This window comes from Micropterus dolomieu, linkage group LG03 (assembly GCF_021292245.1).
Source record: "Micropterus dolomieu isolate WLL.071019.BEF.003 ecotype Adirondacks linkage group LG03, ASM2129224v1, whole genome shotgun sequence".
Taxonomy (NCBI): Eukaryota; Metazoa; Chordata; class Actinopteri; order Centrarchiformes; family Centrarchidae; genus Micropterus; species Micropterus dolomieu.
In genome coordinates this window covers 8,979,520-8,996,356 of record NC_060152.1, presented here as the reverse complement: position 1 = coordinate 8,996,356, position 16,837 = coordinate 8,979,520, and the positions used below count along the sequence as shown (strand labels likewise).

At 39.1% G+C, this 16,837-nt stretch overlaps 1 protein-coding gene across 3 annotated transcripts; it reads right to left on the bottom strand.

The window, feature by feature from the left end:
• Nucleotides 1–376: 376 nt before the first annotated feature.
• Nucleotides 377–12,197, bottom strand: LOC123968708 (myelin-associated glycoprotein-like). Of its 3 annotated transcripts, XM_046045614.1 has the most exons (9): nt 12,155–12,197; nt 9,276–9,346; nt 4,547–4,900; nt 4,129–4,440; nt 3,106–3,402; nt 2,290–2,368; nt 2,018–2,096; nt 1,842–1,922; nt 377–1,569 (listed from the first exon to the last, which is right to left on the bottom strand). In XM_046045614.1, the coding sequence occupies exons 2-8, from the start codon at nt 9,319–9,321 to the stop codon at nt 1,860–1,862; spliced, it is 1,230 nt and encodes a 409-aa protein (XP_045901570.1). In that variant the 5' UTR covers nt 9,322–9,346; nt 12,155–12,197; the 3' UTR covers nt 377–1,569; nt 1,842–1,859. The 3 variants fall into 3 exon arrangements, with proteins under 3 accessions (XP_045901570.1, XP_045901568.1, XP_045901569.1); XM_046045612.1 differs by having other exon boundaries at nt 377–1,922; XM_046045613.1 differs by lacking the exon at nt 12,155–12,197 and adding an exon at nt 11,309–11,359 and having other exon boundaries at nt 377–1,922.
• Between the last annotated feature and the right edge of the window lie 4,640 nt (nt 12,198–16,837).

The following is a 16,837-nucleotide window of genomic DNA, read 5'->3' as shown; positions in this document are numbered from 1 at the left end:
GATGATTTCTTTGCAACCAGCACTAAGGAGTCTTTCATGTAGCAGACCTTGTTACAACCCCTAACTACTTCGGATTTGGGGTTGGAGGGCCTTAAGTCAGGCAGGGATCTTGGTGTGAAAGACTCTGAAAAGCTGTCTGTGATGCTACAGAAACAAAGTTAACAAAAATATTGCTGTAACATACCATACTGAATGAAAGATCAATCTTCAAGAATCTATTGCAACATATAAGGAACATACATCCCCCTTTTTGTTATAGATACACTACAATGCAAAACATGTTGCGTCAGAAAAGTTGTTTTTATTGATTATCATATTATCAAACAAAGTACAGTTCCATGGTTACACAATTATTACGTTGTTATAGAAAGTGAAAAGTAACCTCACAAATAGGGTACAACAATTTTCCAATAAGTATGTTAGTAATAATTAAGAGTGAGTAATTGCTATATGTTCTATTTATGCAGGTTTAAAACAAATTTTTTATTTCCATCCACAAGGCCAAACTCTCAAATGCTTTGTACTTTTTTAAGATGACACTAACATTTTAATATTAGCTTATCTTTTTTATGTTTAAAATATTACTTAGCAACAGAACCAGAGGCAGTCTAAGCAGATGGGTAGTTCCCATGAAGAAAGTAGTCGCTGTACACCATTCAGTAAGTCACCGTTTGACAATGTCACTCCAGTGAAATTATGGTGATTTTGTATTATATGATTTATGCACATTAAGATCTTTTAGACCATGGCATAAGTGTTGACAATACTGAGCAGATATTTAATGGTGAGTCATAGATCTGAGTCACTATATGTCACTACATATTTTTGACATATACATGCCTCTAACACCTCAGGTTTTTCTTATATGTCTGTGACGGCCCACCGATCTGTTACTTTACCACCACTATTAACTAATATATACCTTTTTCTTTTATCAAGAAAAAGTTTTAAATCCTCAGGTTGTCTGCTTTAAAGCAGTCGTCCTGAACAGTGGAAATGCCGGAAAAAGAGGGTCTTCTATCTCTTTCTAAAATCTGGTATTCTAAAGCCTCCACCACTGGTTGGATAGTAAATGTTTAACACTTAGCAAGGGTATGCATTAAAAGATAAATTAACTTAAACTTGGAAGTTTAAGTCAGCTAAATTCAACTGTAGGCACTAAAAAAAAAAAAAAAGTATTCTCCTGCACTGTTTTCATGTCTATACATACAGCCAGTTCAGTTTAAGCAAAAAGTAAAGGTAATAATTATTAGCCTATGCAAGAAAACACAAATGTGAAAATACAGTATATTATGCACCGACAAAAAGATCTTAAAAACCCTGTAAACTTGAAAACAATGAAACATAATTCTGTTAATGTAAATTTCTGCATTATAGCTGTATTAAAGGCAACACTACAATTTGCTTATTGTGTCCTTTATCCTCTGCTCTTTATTATGTACACATAATATTTACTTTTGCTTGCCCAAATGCATATATGTTGTCAGTGACTCCTTTTCTGAATGTTTGATTGATCGTAGTTGTTCTGTTTTTGTCTTGTCTTATGTGACTGGCAGAAACTGAATTGCCCTACAAGGATAAATGAAGTTGTTTGAATTGAACAACAAATCAAAAACATACATACAAGAGAACAAGACATTTTTCTAAATTAAACTGTGATCTAATCGTGCATATAGCACTTGTTTTAAAAATTAACCAGGGTATAGTCACATTCCACTTCCTCATTCATATTTCTAGGCTCCATTTTATTTATCCAAGGTGCCAACCAGCAGTTAAAGGTTCAGTGTCTTGCTCAAGGCCAATTCGACACACTCTCTAGAGAAGCCCGGGATGAAACTTACAATTACCAGATGTCCACTCTACTTCCAGAACCAGGGCTCGGCAGTGTTGACATAAATGTCCTCTTCTGTTGCTTTGGGCCCCTGCAATTAAAGAGAAAACATCTGTGGTAAAGATACTCTGCTAATTGGGTTTAATTACCTGAAGTAGAAAACTGCTTGACTCTAAATCTAAGTACCTCAATTCCCTCTCCACTGGTTACATGTTGGTTCATTGCAAGTGTGCTCTTAAGAAGGTAATGGCGAGTCTTCTGAGCCCTGGAAAATGCAATGGAACATTTAATGTACATGGGTATATTTGATTCATCTTTGTTTTTCCTCTTCTCATTTAATAAATTTATGAAATGTCAAGTAAGAAAAATAGGAAACAAAATCTTATGGGAATGGATTCTACTGTAACTTTCATAACAAAACACTATAACAAAGGTGACTCATTAAGCGTTTGCCTTACCTGATAACTAACAGCAGAGCACACACTACTACCAGTAGTATGACAACTATTGTGATGAAGACTGCCAACGTTACGAGGTCTGAAACATACAAGGGACAATGGAACTCTAGGATAAAGAAGTTATTCAGACAAGAGATACTTTTTCTGGTCAAAATGTAGACATAATTTAGCTAGGTGAGATATTACTTCAGGCCATACTAGCCACATAAAAAAATCATAGTCGTCTGTATCACTACTAACTAATATATATCTTTTTCTTTTATCAAGAAAATATTTTAAAACCTCAGGTTGTCACAACAGGTACAGTATTTAGCACACTCAAGCACACACACTAAAGTTTGACAGATTCCTCAAAAATTTGTGTATGTGTGAGTGAGAAATTGAACAACAAACTACTAATGTAAGATGATGACAGGGGCACTAATGGTAAAGTTGCAGAGATGAGCAGTTAGTAAAGAGAAGTAACACTATTTGGTAGATAACTCTTCTATCTACTCACCCTGGCCATTTTATTTACAAGAACAACAGCGTTGTTAAAAATACAAATTTTAGATGGATGATGCTGATCCTGTGACCCAGGTAGACCGAGGTCCATTTTGACAAAAATCATCCTACTTGGGTACCGGTTACAGTGTATCTCCTCCCATGTTTAAAATGATTAGTGTGTCAGTAGAAATACATTTTTTGAGCAGTTCTTATTCAGATTTGAAAAAAGAGGAAATGCAGCAGTATGCATATGGATAGTCATTAGCTAAATAAATACACAAATAAATTGTTCAAGAAGTCCTGATAAAAACTTTCAGCGCAAAGACAAACCATAAGGCTGAAGGATGTAGACATAAAATCGTTGAGTAGCAGATCCCAGAGAGTTGGAGCTGTGGCAGAGCAAGGTGGGAACACCCCTCCCCTGTGGGTCACTCACATTGATGAAGCTCCTCAGACTTGTGTCATTTACAGTCTCATTGCTGATTGCAAACTTGTCAGAGTTATTGACAGGAAACCCATCCAAATACCACTGTAAAATGGGAGAGGGTTTTCCCACACTCTCACAGGAACAGTTAAACTGGCCTGCAGATTTGGTGCAATCAGATGAGGGCAGGATCTGTGGAGCAACTGTAATGAATGTAGAGAGGACAGACAAGTTAAGAGTCAAGTGAAGTCAGTCCGAGTTATAACAAATGAAATAATGGTAAATTATGTCACACTATTTTTCTGAAGTAAGTGCTGACACCATTTGGAACATCGAACTCCAAGGGAAAATTGTCTTTTTCTACTTTTGCGATGGGAATCCTATCCACTAATGCACAGGATAGGACTTGTTGCATGGAGAGAGAAAGAGAAATTTCTGCCTTTCACAAGCTGACTTGTTTTTATCATTAATCAACATCATCATCACTGTAGGCTACAGACAAAATTAACATTCACTTTAATTGTGCTTTACAACAGCTTACTTTCTTCTGCATTTCCACCTTCCGGTTGGTTTTGAGGCCCATGCTAATTAGCTTTATTTTATATTAGCATTGGCTAATGGAAATGCATAAACATTATTATAATAATAAAGGCTGCATTAAAGATGGGGTAGGAAATTATTTTCAGAAGCATTGTTTGTTAGAATTTTTGAAATTCTTTACATTCTTTACATCCCGACAGCGATCAATAAATCAAATGCTCTGACACAAAATTAATAAAATCCGGTGTCACAGGATTGTAAGCATGGCCAATCATTTTGAGGTGCATTTTCTCCACTATACAGTATTTATGAGCGTTGTTGATTTGCAAATTAGGAGTGATTGGAGAAATAAATAATTATGACTTTCAGCAGAGGACACATTAACTCACATAAAATATCAGCTGTTAATCTTGTGGTAACAGATGACTCAGTGCTGCCATCTTGTTTGTTGTATACAGCGGTACAGGAGATTTCTTGTCTGTGATGGAGGTGAGAGGCAGTGAAGGTCAGAACAGAGGTCTTGAATTTAGTTTTGTCCTGATTCTCCTGCAGTGTCTCATGAATGTCACCAAGGCTGGGGGTCCATGTCAGAGTTGGAGGATGAGACAGACAGGGAGCTGGAGCAGAACACGTCACATTCACTGAGGTTCCCTCCTTCACCTTCAGTGTGGACGGAGTCAGAGTTGGTGTGGGAGGACCATCTGGTGGGAAGGTACATTTTGACCAGTCAAAAAAATGTTTAATACTATTTTCAAAATGCAATAAATGCAAATCAAGGCAATTAATGACGGAAGTGTGAGTATGTACCTTTGACTGAAATTTCCAATTTTTGGTCAGGAAAATTATGTCTCAGGACGTTGTTGCATTGCACTCTGAAGAAATATTTCTTGCTGTGTTCAGGTTGCATGTTATTCAGAGTTGTGGTGCAGTCTTTTCTTGTCAAGTCGCCTGTCAATTCTCCTTTTATTGTAGTTTGTTCTGGAGCACTGCTATTAAACACAACAGTGTCTTGATCATTTTTCCATAATGCTTTACATGTTTTATCCAAGTTTGATTCATATTTGTTCTCTACGTCAAAAGAGCAGGGGATGGTCACACAGGATCCTCTCAGAACCTCTATAGTCTGCGGCACAGTGACCTCAAACTGTCCACACAGGGCACCTGAAACACAAAAATAGATCTTTTATCAAGAACAAGTGAACACTTTGCTTTACTCCACTGTATTTTATTTTTTGGTCACCTTGCTAAAATATTAGCACTAAACCGTATTCACAAAAATCCATAATGACAACTGTAAACCAAAATCGGTTAGATACCCCTCACCAATACACCATGCTTCCATGTGTTGTGAACAAACAATGTGGATTTGTGCATTTTATATTAAATAATTTGGAGACTCAAAATTACTCCTCTCTCTCTCTCATTCTGGGGGGGATATCAACTCTCAACAGACGGCTGAAGAGACCCCAAAGGAAGAGGTGAAAGATTTGCTTTCCCTAAGTGCTGTTTCTGGGCTTTCATAAAACTGGCCACCTTTGGCAGCAGCCAAGATAAGACTGGGTGCCTTACTGTTAAAATGACAAAGACTAACCAGAGATTAGCTTTCTCCTGAACAGCCTATCAAAACTCTTTTGGAAAGAGGGCAGGAAACCCCAAACTGCCCCCCACACACGTAACCACGGCAACTGACCTCCCTCTTTGTTTAATTACCTCACAAAGGATATTCTCCTCTTCACACCCAGTTGTAAACTGGTAAGACTCCAGGACACAGGAGGACAGCCCTGAACTCCTTTGTGTAAACAAAAGAGTACTGCCTCCTCAAAACTCAAAGCATTACCTTGTTTAATTAAATAATCTTTTAGTTACTTAACTAGGTCTCCTCACTCCATTTTAGTTATGTTACCATGTTGTTGTTGTTATTTGTTGTTGGAAAAGAATCTAAATAAGTCAATTTCGCAGCGTTTTAATTTTCAGCAAGCATTCATTTTGGTGAATCAAAGCTATCGTCATGTAACCCGAGCTCCCCCAAGTGGACAAAATAAGTATTACATGCCATTGTCTGAAATGCAGTTTAATGTATAAATATCACTCTGTATTTATCTCGTCCATAATCTGATGCCATTCGTGTATCTTGCTTATATTCTCTAAGAACGTGTAACAGCCAATATATCCAGAAAGCTAGTTAAGTTCCTCTCATCTGTGATTCCTATGAAATGCTAACGTTTTAAGGTCTAACTACTGGCAATTGTTTTCCTTTTTATCAAGTGCTTAAAACTAAGAACGGTATACCCGTTTGATAATTAAGGTTTGATTGTGGGAAGATATTTGATTACAATACACGCAAATAAAAAAAAAGATTAATTAAGATAGATTAGACATATTAAAAGTTAAAGAAAAGACAAGCCCTCTCTCAGGGGAACAAAGGACTGCCCTCTGTGAACCACGCCCAAAAGACAAAACACCGATACACGCTCTTGTTCGCTCTCTTGTCCTCTGCTTGTTCCTGGCTCTCCAACTGCACTTCGGCACGCGCCCAGCGTGCCCCCTCTCCCGGCAACACCCTAAGAACTTTGGCCCGGCTCAACAAAGTCTTTGCTCGTTTTCACGCGAAGCGCCGCAACATCGATTTCTCCCTCGTTTCCAACAACTTTACTTGCTTTTTATTTTATTTTCTTTTATTTGTTAAAAGTTATCAGACCGCTAAGTTACACTAGTTTAATTCAAGAACGACCAAGTTCTTTTAAGCTTTATTCTTATGAGTGAAATTACACTGATCCCACTGAGGTCGGACTCCTTCACGTGGGCCCGCCAGCAGTAACAAAGGACGACCAAACCTCTGACCCGAGCCAGGGTTGGAAAGGCCCCCACTGCGAGTTTCTTCAGTAAGCCGACAAAAGACGGACCTCCAGAGCAATTCCCTGGCAGAGAAAGCGACTGGCCGACGGCTTTAAGCTGTCCTAACTGAGAATGCACGGATCTCTGCCAGTGTAAGGCCGTTTAACAGCAACCGGCTGGGAGAAACGACATTCAGTAAGACCAAAACCCTGCATTCTGTGGTCAGTGATGTCCCATAGTTGTTAATAGATTACCTTTAACTCTTAAAACTCATAGCTTGTGTTCATTAGCTACCCGTATGAGTCAAATGCTACCCACAATAGAAACCCACATTCTCATTGTTTAGCCATTGTTTATTTCTTGGATGTACATTTTAACCGCATTTTTTTATTCACCTTGATTAGTTAATAAATTTCACTGTAACCAAAGGAGTTGTGTGTACATTGCCTAACTCCAAGTCCCTGTCACGAGAATTTACCCCTTTGATATGAGACTAACTGACTGATTTAAGATAATTGAGCGATTATTAACTAACTGATCACTAGTGAATAATTGTCTAATTATTAGCCATAGTCAGGGAATCCCGAGACCCTGGGCGAATGGAAACTCAGGAGGTGCCCCGCGAAACGAGAGCTTTATGAATGATTATTAAAATTCATAATTTTAATTCTCATAAATGTATTAAAAACAATGTAGTCATGCTACACATGTAACATGTGTACCTACTGTAATATTCTCCAAAACCAGCTGATTGGTATGTGCTGTGGATAAGTGTACAAGTGCAAGTGAATCAGTGTACTCATTTACTGACTCCATCAGAGGTGGTCATGGAGTACACAACCCATGCTCAAGTACAAGTAGCCTACAAGTAATTTTCACAGCAGTGTGGGATTAGCCAACATGATGCTGACAAAATAAACTCATTTTAGCCATTAGAACAGTTAGCCGCAGTGTGTAATATTTCTGAGGATCTATCGACAGAAATGCAATATATGATCCATAACTAAGTTTTCAGTGGTGTGTAAAGACCTTATATAATAAACCATTATGTTTTTATAACCTTAAAATGAGCCATTTATCTGCATAACCCTGGGTCTCTCCTTTCAATGGACGTCACCACGTTGCATCGTCATGTTTCTACAGTAGCTGAAAACGGGCAAACAGAGCTACAGAGTGCTTTTCTTCACTACGTTCTTGACAGTGAAGACACTCATCACTGTGTTGAATATGTACGTTAGAAGAAGAAGAAGAAGTAGTAATAATTTACAGCAGGTGTCAGTAAATAAGTTTTGTATCGGAGCAAAATTTTCAAGCATTAGATGGTGGATGATTGGTGACCTGTCCAGGGTGTACGCTGCCTATCGCCCGATGTCAGCTGGGATTGTATCAGCCCCCCACAACCCTGTACGCAGGATAAGCAGTTGACGATGGATGGATGGATATTGACCTACACTGACATGTTGTTTGGTTAGCTCAGTTGGTAAGGCACAGGACTTGTAAAGGTTGAGTGTTTGATCCCACTCTGGGACAAATTTTTTTCCCCCTTTCTTCAGCAAATGGATTCTGCAGAAAACGTTTTTTTAGATCACGGCATGTGCTGCACTGTTTTTGTTTCGGTGTGTGATACACATCCATCAACCTAGTGACACTTTTGCATTTCCTCAAAATCTCAGGATCAGGATGTTTTGGCGATGGTCCATAATCACAGAGACAATGAATGTGATTCCCTTGTCAATGTTTATATATACTTTATCTAATGTGTGGTTTATAATGGACTGTAGTGCAGAAACAGTGACAGTGTTACACACTCTTTGCTTACATTTCCTATCTGTCAGTGGTCAAGTCACAGTAACATATGGTTTTACTGAATAATTAACTAAATGTAATTTCTTAATAAATATTCCACAGAAACCTCATTTCTTGACTGGCTGTGCTGTCTCAGAAGAGACACCTTTTGTGCTGTGTCAGCCACCGTAGCTATCCAACACTCTGAAAGGGTAGAAGGCAGTGGTAGACTTGACAGATGGTTGCAATTCACAACCCTCACCACTAGATGCCAGTAAATCTTACATACTGAACCTTTAAGACTGTTTCAGAAATCTATGCTAGCTACAAAAAAATATATCAAATAGCTTATGCAGCGCTGTATGACAGTGAGTGATCACCAGCGGTAGGCGAAAGTCTAACTTTATAATAGCATTATGATTATGTTATTATTATTATTGACTTTAATTGAAGTAATGATCATCATGGTCACATGCGTGGCACACACCCTACCCAAGGGTCTCACTTTGTGCTGAAAAGTGGTGGGGACATTTAAGGGCTTAGATTAGGGTTGTGACGAAACACTTCACACATCATGCCTCCTCCTCTGCCTGGCAGTGGCTACGGCTCTCCTTTACTCCTTCAAGTGTCTGTGCCTGCACTACGTTGGGTACTACAGCTGATGTTAAAACTACTGCAGACCGGTAGCAGACATATAGGTTATTTTCGTGGTGTCTGACTGAAGACTCTTTTTTTGGGCCCGCAATGTAAAAAACAGAGGCCACAGGGAGCAGGGGCCACTTCACAGTCTGTGGTATATGGCCCAGTTAAAAAAATAATTTACGTTACAACGGCCCCACATTTGCCAGATTACCAGTCCACTCCTAGTTATTAGATTTATGGTCATTGATTCAAATGTGAATGAAGATCAACTCACTTTGCAGCAGCCAGCCAATGAGAAGGAGATCCAGAGCTGCAGCCATATTTGTGTCAGGAGAGGCAGCAACTCTGGAGACAATACAGAAGTTACAGATGGATAAATGTTTTGCTGACCCTTTATTTCCTTTTCAGGGCACCTATTTATCATTCATAGAAGGCAAGGGGACATTTTAAACAATGTCTCTTCGTTCTCTCCAGTTAAATATTCTTAGGACCCATTTTGTTTTCCTTGTATCTGCTTCCCCTTGGACATATTATCCATAAACATGATATTTCTTTTCATATTTATGCTGATGACACACTACTGCCTTTGTGAAAATGAAAAAATGGATGTCAAATAATTTCCTCCAGCTGAACTCAGACAAAACAGAAATCCGCATCCCAGCAGATGGCAAATCAAATACTGCCATCTGCTGGTTCCCTAGTAAATCACATTAAGCCTGTTGCAAAGAACCTTGGTGTTTATGGAGGACTGATCCTGACAAATTCAGAAATAAATACAGAAATAAATAAATGCTCAATAAATAAATAAATAAATAAGCATCCGATTAAATGCACAAAAAAATAAAGTAAATAAATAAATGTAGGTAGTAATGAAATTATACAAAGAGACATAAATGTATATATCTATTTTAATTTGCTTCTTTATTTATTCACCTTTGTAATAATTTCCTTATTTATTTATTGTCCGTTATAATCTTCAACTTTATTTATTAATTACTTATTTTTTAAATGTATTTATTTATGTGTGTGTTTTAATACTTTTGTCTGTTTTATTCTTCCATTGCATTTTCTACCCTATTTATTTTCACCCATGGTATTTATTTCTGCCTGTCCTTTTTACATTTCTCTATGCATTTCTGCCTCATTATGCAAATGAGGAGGGGCTGTGTCTCAAAGGGTGAACTTCTCTCCTATTGGTGGATCAGTCAGACAGGAGAGCTCTAGGCCTACTGGATCTGCACACATCAGATGCTTATTTATTTATTGAGCATTTATTTATTTCTGTATTTATTTTCAGTCCTCCATGTTTGGTTTGACCATAGAGCAGCACACCACAAAGCTTGTTCAATCATGTTTTTATCAACTTAGAAATATAGCAAAAATTCGATCTATGTTAACTTTTAAGGACACCGAGACCATTTTACACGCCTTCATCTCATCACGCCTGGATTATTGCAACAGCCTTTTCACCTGTTTAACCCAAAAATCTATTGATCGACTCCAGACTGTCCAGAACTCAGCTGCCAGGCTTTTAACCAGAACAAAGAAATATGACCACATTACTCCTATTTTAGCTTCACTGGCTCCCAGTGTGTTTTAGAATTGACTTTAAAATTTTATTGATCACTTTTAAAGCTCTTCATGGCCTCTCGCTTTGTTATATTTCTGACCTTTTAGTCCCATACGCACCAGCACGTACCTTGAGATCCTCGGGCAGAGGTCTGTTGTCTGTTCCAGAGTCTCGACTGAAAACTAAAGGGGACAGAGCGTTTGCTGTCAGGGCCCCGAGGCTCTGGAACAGCCTGCCCGAGGAAATCAGGTCGGCTGAGTCAGTGAACTCTTTTAAGTCCCTTCTTAAAACATACTTTTATAGGAGAGCCTTTTCCCGATCTTGTTTGACTTTATTTTATCCCTTTTATTTTATTCTATTTTACTTATTTTATATTTATCTTAAACGTGTATTTTGGTCTTTTCAATGTTTTCTTGCTTGTATTATTGTCTTTGCACTTGTTGAAGCACTTTGTAACTTGTTTTTGAAAAGTGCTCTACAAATAAAGATTATTATTATTATTTTACTGATAAAAATCAGTTTGTTGTGGTGGCAGCCCGGCTGACGGTGAGTGTCCTGTTTATTTTTTCCTACCGTTCTGTTTTCCCCTGTGTTTTGCCTGCCTCTCTGTGTCTCCTCCTCTCCCCCTGCGTGTGTTTTCCCTCTCTCTCTCTCCGCTCCTGAGCCCAGCTGACGATCCACACCTGCACCTCATCAGCAATCTCCTCTGCCAGCAGTCACTCCCCAGGTTCACTCACCTCCGTAGCGTCGGCTGGGCTCGCCTACCTGCCCTATCCTCTTTGGCTTCCGCCACGGCGTCCTCCCTGCTCTTCCTTGTGCCTCGCAGTCAGCCTGCCACCACACTCCTCCACCGACTCCCCGGGTCAGTTCTCCCGTGCCTCTTCTCTTCCTCGGTCCCCCGTGCCACTTGGCTCCCTTGTCTCAGCCTCCTCTGCCCTACTAGCTCTTCGGTTCCCTGGCCGCGTCCCCCGGTATCCACCACTCCGTCAGCCCTTTTTTTTACCCCTGAATAAAACCTGTTTAATCCTGAGTGTTGCGTTTGGGTCCGTTCTGTCCTGACTCACAACCGTTACAAACAAGACATAAAAGATGAAAGAATGTCTTGTTGAAGCGAGCAAAAACAGACACACAGACTCAGCTGCACACAACATGATGGAAACTCATTTAAACTCCAACTGCAATTTTATAGTAATATTTTTATCAACTTGAGGTTAAAATTATCCATGCTCTCCACTGATACATTGGCATTAGTTTGCCTGCTGCTTTTCAGCAACGGTTATTTGTGTTGTGTTGGGAGCAGGTCAGTTTGTGGCGACCCGACCTGATTTCTTCACATAAGAAGCAGAATAATTGCTGTTCCAAGCAACAGTGGTTGTGGTTCTTTTCTGAGGTTACAGCCCGTTGCCAAATAGGCAGTAAAAGTTTTATATTAGTGAATATAAAAATAGAATTGTAGCTTTCTACTGACTCAGGAAATAACTATTGAATAAGTGTCAACGTTTTTAACATTTTGCCATCTTTTTTTCTCTGTACCTTTTGTTCTTTGATTTTAAATGTGTCATATAGAAGTTATGATGACTTACATTTTCTTCAGGTCTTGCGAGCAGATGATAGGCCAATATAGAAGTGAAGTTCCTTTAAAGTTACAAGAATTGACTTGAAAATGAGGAAGTGGCATGCATGCATATGAACACACACACACATCCCTATCTATAGGCTATTGATTGGGCTGCCCCATGGTGAAATCATCAACACAAGCACAAAACACACCTAACCAACCCTGTGACAAGTCCATCACCTCTAAATATTAATATTGCTTACTGGAGTTAATGCTGAAAAAGTTGCACCTTCTAGCAGCACATATTTATTGGTGTGCAATTGTTTACATGTTAAGTTTTTGAGACTGTAATCTATTTTATTAACATAATCCATTTAGGAAAAGGTATTATAGCCCACATACAGAACATACAGGTTTTAATATTGGCCTGTTCTAAGTGTAGTTTATACAGCATAGGGGTCTACTATCCAAATCATTTTCAAAATCAAAAAATCAGCTCATAAATTGACTCTTTTTCACTTTAATTTTGGCATCGGTCCCCAAAAACCCAAATTAGTCGGGCTTTAACATATACTGTGTATATATATATATATATATATATATATATATATATATATATATACATATATATACATACACACACACAGGAAGTAACAAGTATTTGTGTGTTTTTCACACCCATAAGCTTAAGCAAACAAGTTTATTTATGTAGCAGCTTTCACAGACACCAGTCATAAAGTACTTCAAAGTAAAAAAAAAAAACAAAGACAAAACACTAGATCAAATATTCAAGGAGAAGAGACATAAAACATACATTAATTAATTCCAAGAGGGTTTTTGGTACATCTGAACATGATACGTGCCACAGAAATTTCATACATGTAGGTGAAACATGCCACTGGGGCTGCTTTGTTGACAATGGGTGAATTTTGGCATGCACATGTGTTCAGTACAAGACACTTGTTGCATGTACAGTCAAGTTACAAAAACTTCCTGTTTCATGGCGAAGAGTTTAACTTTGCCGCCACGCCACTGCCACGCTGTTAACCGAAAACTCAAGTTTTACAACATGGCCTCATCTATATGTTAAGTGTTTTCTGGGACAGTTTTGAAGTTCAGATGTCCAACCTGCTAGGAGTAGTACATTACAGCATGAATCGTGTCATTTCCGGTTGCCAGCAGGTGGCGCAATGACTGAGTGAATATTGGTATGTGGATGTGTTCAGGGCGGGACTCTTATAATGCACCCCAAATTTGGTGCAGTGAGCATGTAGACTGAACTTACAAAAAAATTCCTTTTTATGGCGAATTATTGATTTTCAATGAAAACTCACCGTTTGTACAACTTTTAATCGTCAGTGGGTTTAGACTGCACAGTCTAGGAAGAGTTTTAAGTACAGAGTGTGTAAATCATCTGAAAACAACCAATAAATACGAAATGTCTGACTTCCTGTTGGGTGTCGGGCATCACTCCAAGAGGCTTTATTGTACGTCTGAACATGATACATGTACCACAGAAATTTTGTACATGTAGGTGGGGCAAAACAAAATTTTTCACCCTGCCTGAAAATCTCTTCAGTTTTCAATAGGAGCGTATACACTACAATGACCAGACAGGTAATGAACAGAAACACCAAACATTTATACAAAGGGACAAACGAGCAGGGCGGGAGCAACACAGGTGACCGGGATCAGGGCTAACGAGGCAGGCAGAGAGACAGCAGGGGGAAACAGAGAGACACTTACAGATGCAAGACACCATACATTAACAACAAGGACCACAGGCTGAAGCAAAGACGAAACAGAACTCAGATTAGACATTGGCAAAATAACACATAAGAACACAGACCAGAAGTAAACACAAAGACATGAACTGAGACACAAAACTAGGAGCTAAGACACAGAGCTAAGATGCAGGGAACAATCTGTAGTACATGACAGACCGGTACAAAGAGAGCTAAACAGAACCAGTAAATGAACAAGGGAATACACAAAGCTAAACAGAGAACACAAGACCAGGAACCGAACCTCAAACAGGAAACAACTGACTAACAGAATGAAGTAGGGGACAGAGATGGAACCAACTGGAAAACAGGACACCACAAAACACAGACATAAACTAGGTTACTGGACTCAGGACAGAAACCAAAACCCAACATGCTATTAGACAGATGCTGAACTGATCAAAATATCCAAATACCCACAGAGAGCTAAACTTAAACATAGCCGACAGGCAGAAGGTGACAGGTCTGAGAACCTCAGAGACGCATTAATATATAGTTACTCTGGATGACTTCGCCCTGGCCTCCAGCAACACTTTAAAGGTTCAGTGTGTTATGTTTCTGAGGATCTATTGACAGAAATGCAATATAATTGCAATGTGAGAACTTTTGGACTCAAAGGCAGACTCGGAACGGCTCAAAAGGGGTAACAAAGGATTTTATTGAGTTGTGCAGAAGGCTGGGTGATATGTTTCAACAAGACAGAGTGGCAAGCACAGAGGGGTGGTTTGTCCAGGCGAGATGTGAGTAGAGCGGGGTGTGAGCAGAGCGGGGCGTGGCGTTCAGCAGAATCTCCAGAGGAAGAGTGATTCTGAGCACAGAGAAATACAGGTTTATCCAGGGGGCACACAGAAAGCACAAAGAATTTTACTTGAGTTGATGGCAGGCCTTGATGCATGTACCACATGTGGTTAACTGACGATCAGGCGAAGAATGACGAGGAAGACTGGGGTTGATATACTGCAGGAGCTTGATTAGTGGGATGAGGACCAGGCGTGTAGCTGGAGCTTGGCTGCAGGGGCCAGAGAGTGTAGCCACGCCCAGGCAGACACAGAGACAGAAAGCACAGGGAAGGGGCGAACAAAAGAATACAAGGTAGTGGAGAGATACAGCAGTACCACAACAATAATATCCATAACTAAGTTTTCAATGGTGTATAAAGACCTTACATAATGAACCATTATGTTTTTATTGCCTTAGAATGAGACATTTTTATCTACATAACCACATGCACCCCATGATCAGCTGATCAGTAATGTTAATTGGCAATAAAACCATAACATTAGCTTAGAGCATGGAATCATCAGTCAGCTGAACTTTTACTGCGCTGGTAGAAAAATATGCAGTTGGATTGTAATTGCATGTAATTCTTCTCCAGTTTGTTATGGCTTTGTTACGTGGACAGAAATGTGCCCTTACCTTCCTGAGACAAACAGATGATGGATATTATTGGCAATTAAACGGTAACAGCAGTGGAGCTCAGATCAGCAGCTAAACTTCACATTTTACTGCCCTGGTGAAAAACATGTATTTCTTTTTACTGCTAATGCTGATATATGAAAAGACTGTGTGCCTATCAAGTGACCAATAATGAATACTTTACAAATTTGCGTTACAAAAACGTGTTTTTTTGGATATTGCGTCCCACTGTGCACACAAATGTGTAATTTGTACTTTCACATGCTAAATGCCCATTAAAACGTTGCACCGTTTTACCACAAGCTGAAATTATGGCTGTCAGTACTACTTTGTGTTTCTGTTGTATTTTAAAAAATTAAAAAAGACATTTTGGTAATATTTGCAGATTGCTTATCTAATTAAGCAAGAGAGGAACCTTGATTCTCACCAGCCAATGCCTTTGTAAACTTCATGTATTATGTGGTGTATAATGGACTGTGGTGCAGAAACAGTGAGGCTTACATTGTCCTGTCATCCGTCAGTGGTCATACTTGATGCACTAGATGTGATAGTTTTTGAAATGTTCATCATTTACTTTGGTATGTTAGTCCAGATGAGCCAACCCTCCCAAGATGTAAAATACTGTATTACAGGAGTATGAGACATCATGTAGCACTTCATTTCTTGATGTGGCTGTTGTTTATTAATGAACTAGTAATAATAATATAAAAAAAACATATAGTTTTACTGAATAATTAAATAAATATAATTTCTTAATATATCTATCTAAAGAAACCTGAATTCTTGACTGGCAAATCTCTGCTATCTCATAGATGACATCTTTTGTCCTGTCTCAGGCACTGTAGCTATACTACTCGCTTGGATAGGGGAGGAGGTGGGTGCAATTCGCACTCCTCACTACTAGATAACACTAAAACTTACACACTGAACCTTTAAGAAATCTCTGAGTTATGTCCTTGAACTCTCACATTAAGGAAACTTCAAGGACCACCTTTTTTCAACTTCGTAATATTGCAAAAATCAGCAACATCCTGTTGTTAATTCTAGGCTTATCACTGCAATTCCTTATTATCAGGCAGGGTTACATGTGGTTTCTAGAGTCTCCAAAAGTAGAATGGGAGCCAGAGTGTTCAGCTATCAAGCTCCTCTCCTGTGGAACCAGTGCTGTGTCTCAATTCAGGGACCGCATCCTTCAAAGGCTGCATTTGAAGACCGAATACGTCACAGTTGATGCGACTAGGCTGTCCCATTTCGAAGGCTCCTTCAAATGCGGCCGACAAATAAAGCCTTCTTTTCCTCCATTTCCACAGCCCCAGGTATCCCGACATTCATTGTGCGCCAGTAGATTGTCCCTGCTTAAATAATGGCGTTGGCTGTGGCTGTGGAGTTGAGCCACCCGGATTTTACCTATGAATGTAAGTATTGGATTTCAACTCTCTTCAAAACTAGTGATGGGCAAAGCGAGGCTTTGTGAAACATTGAAACGTTTGAAGCAATTGTGCCGGAAT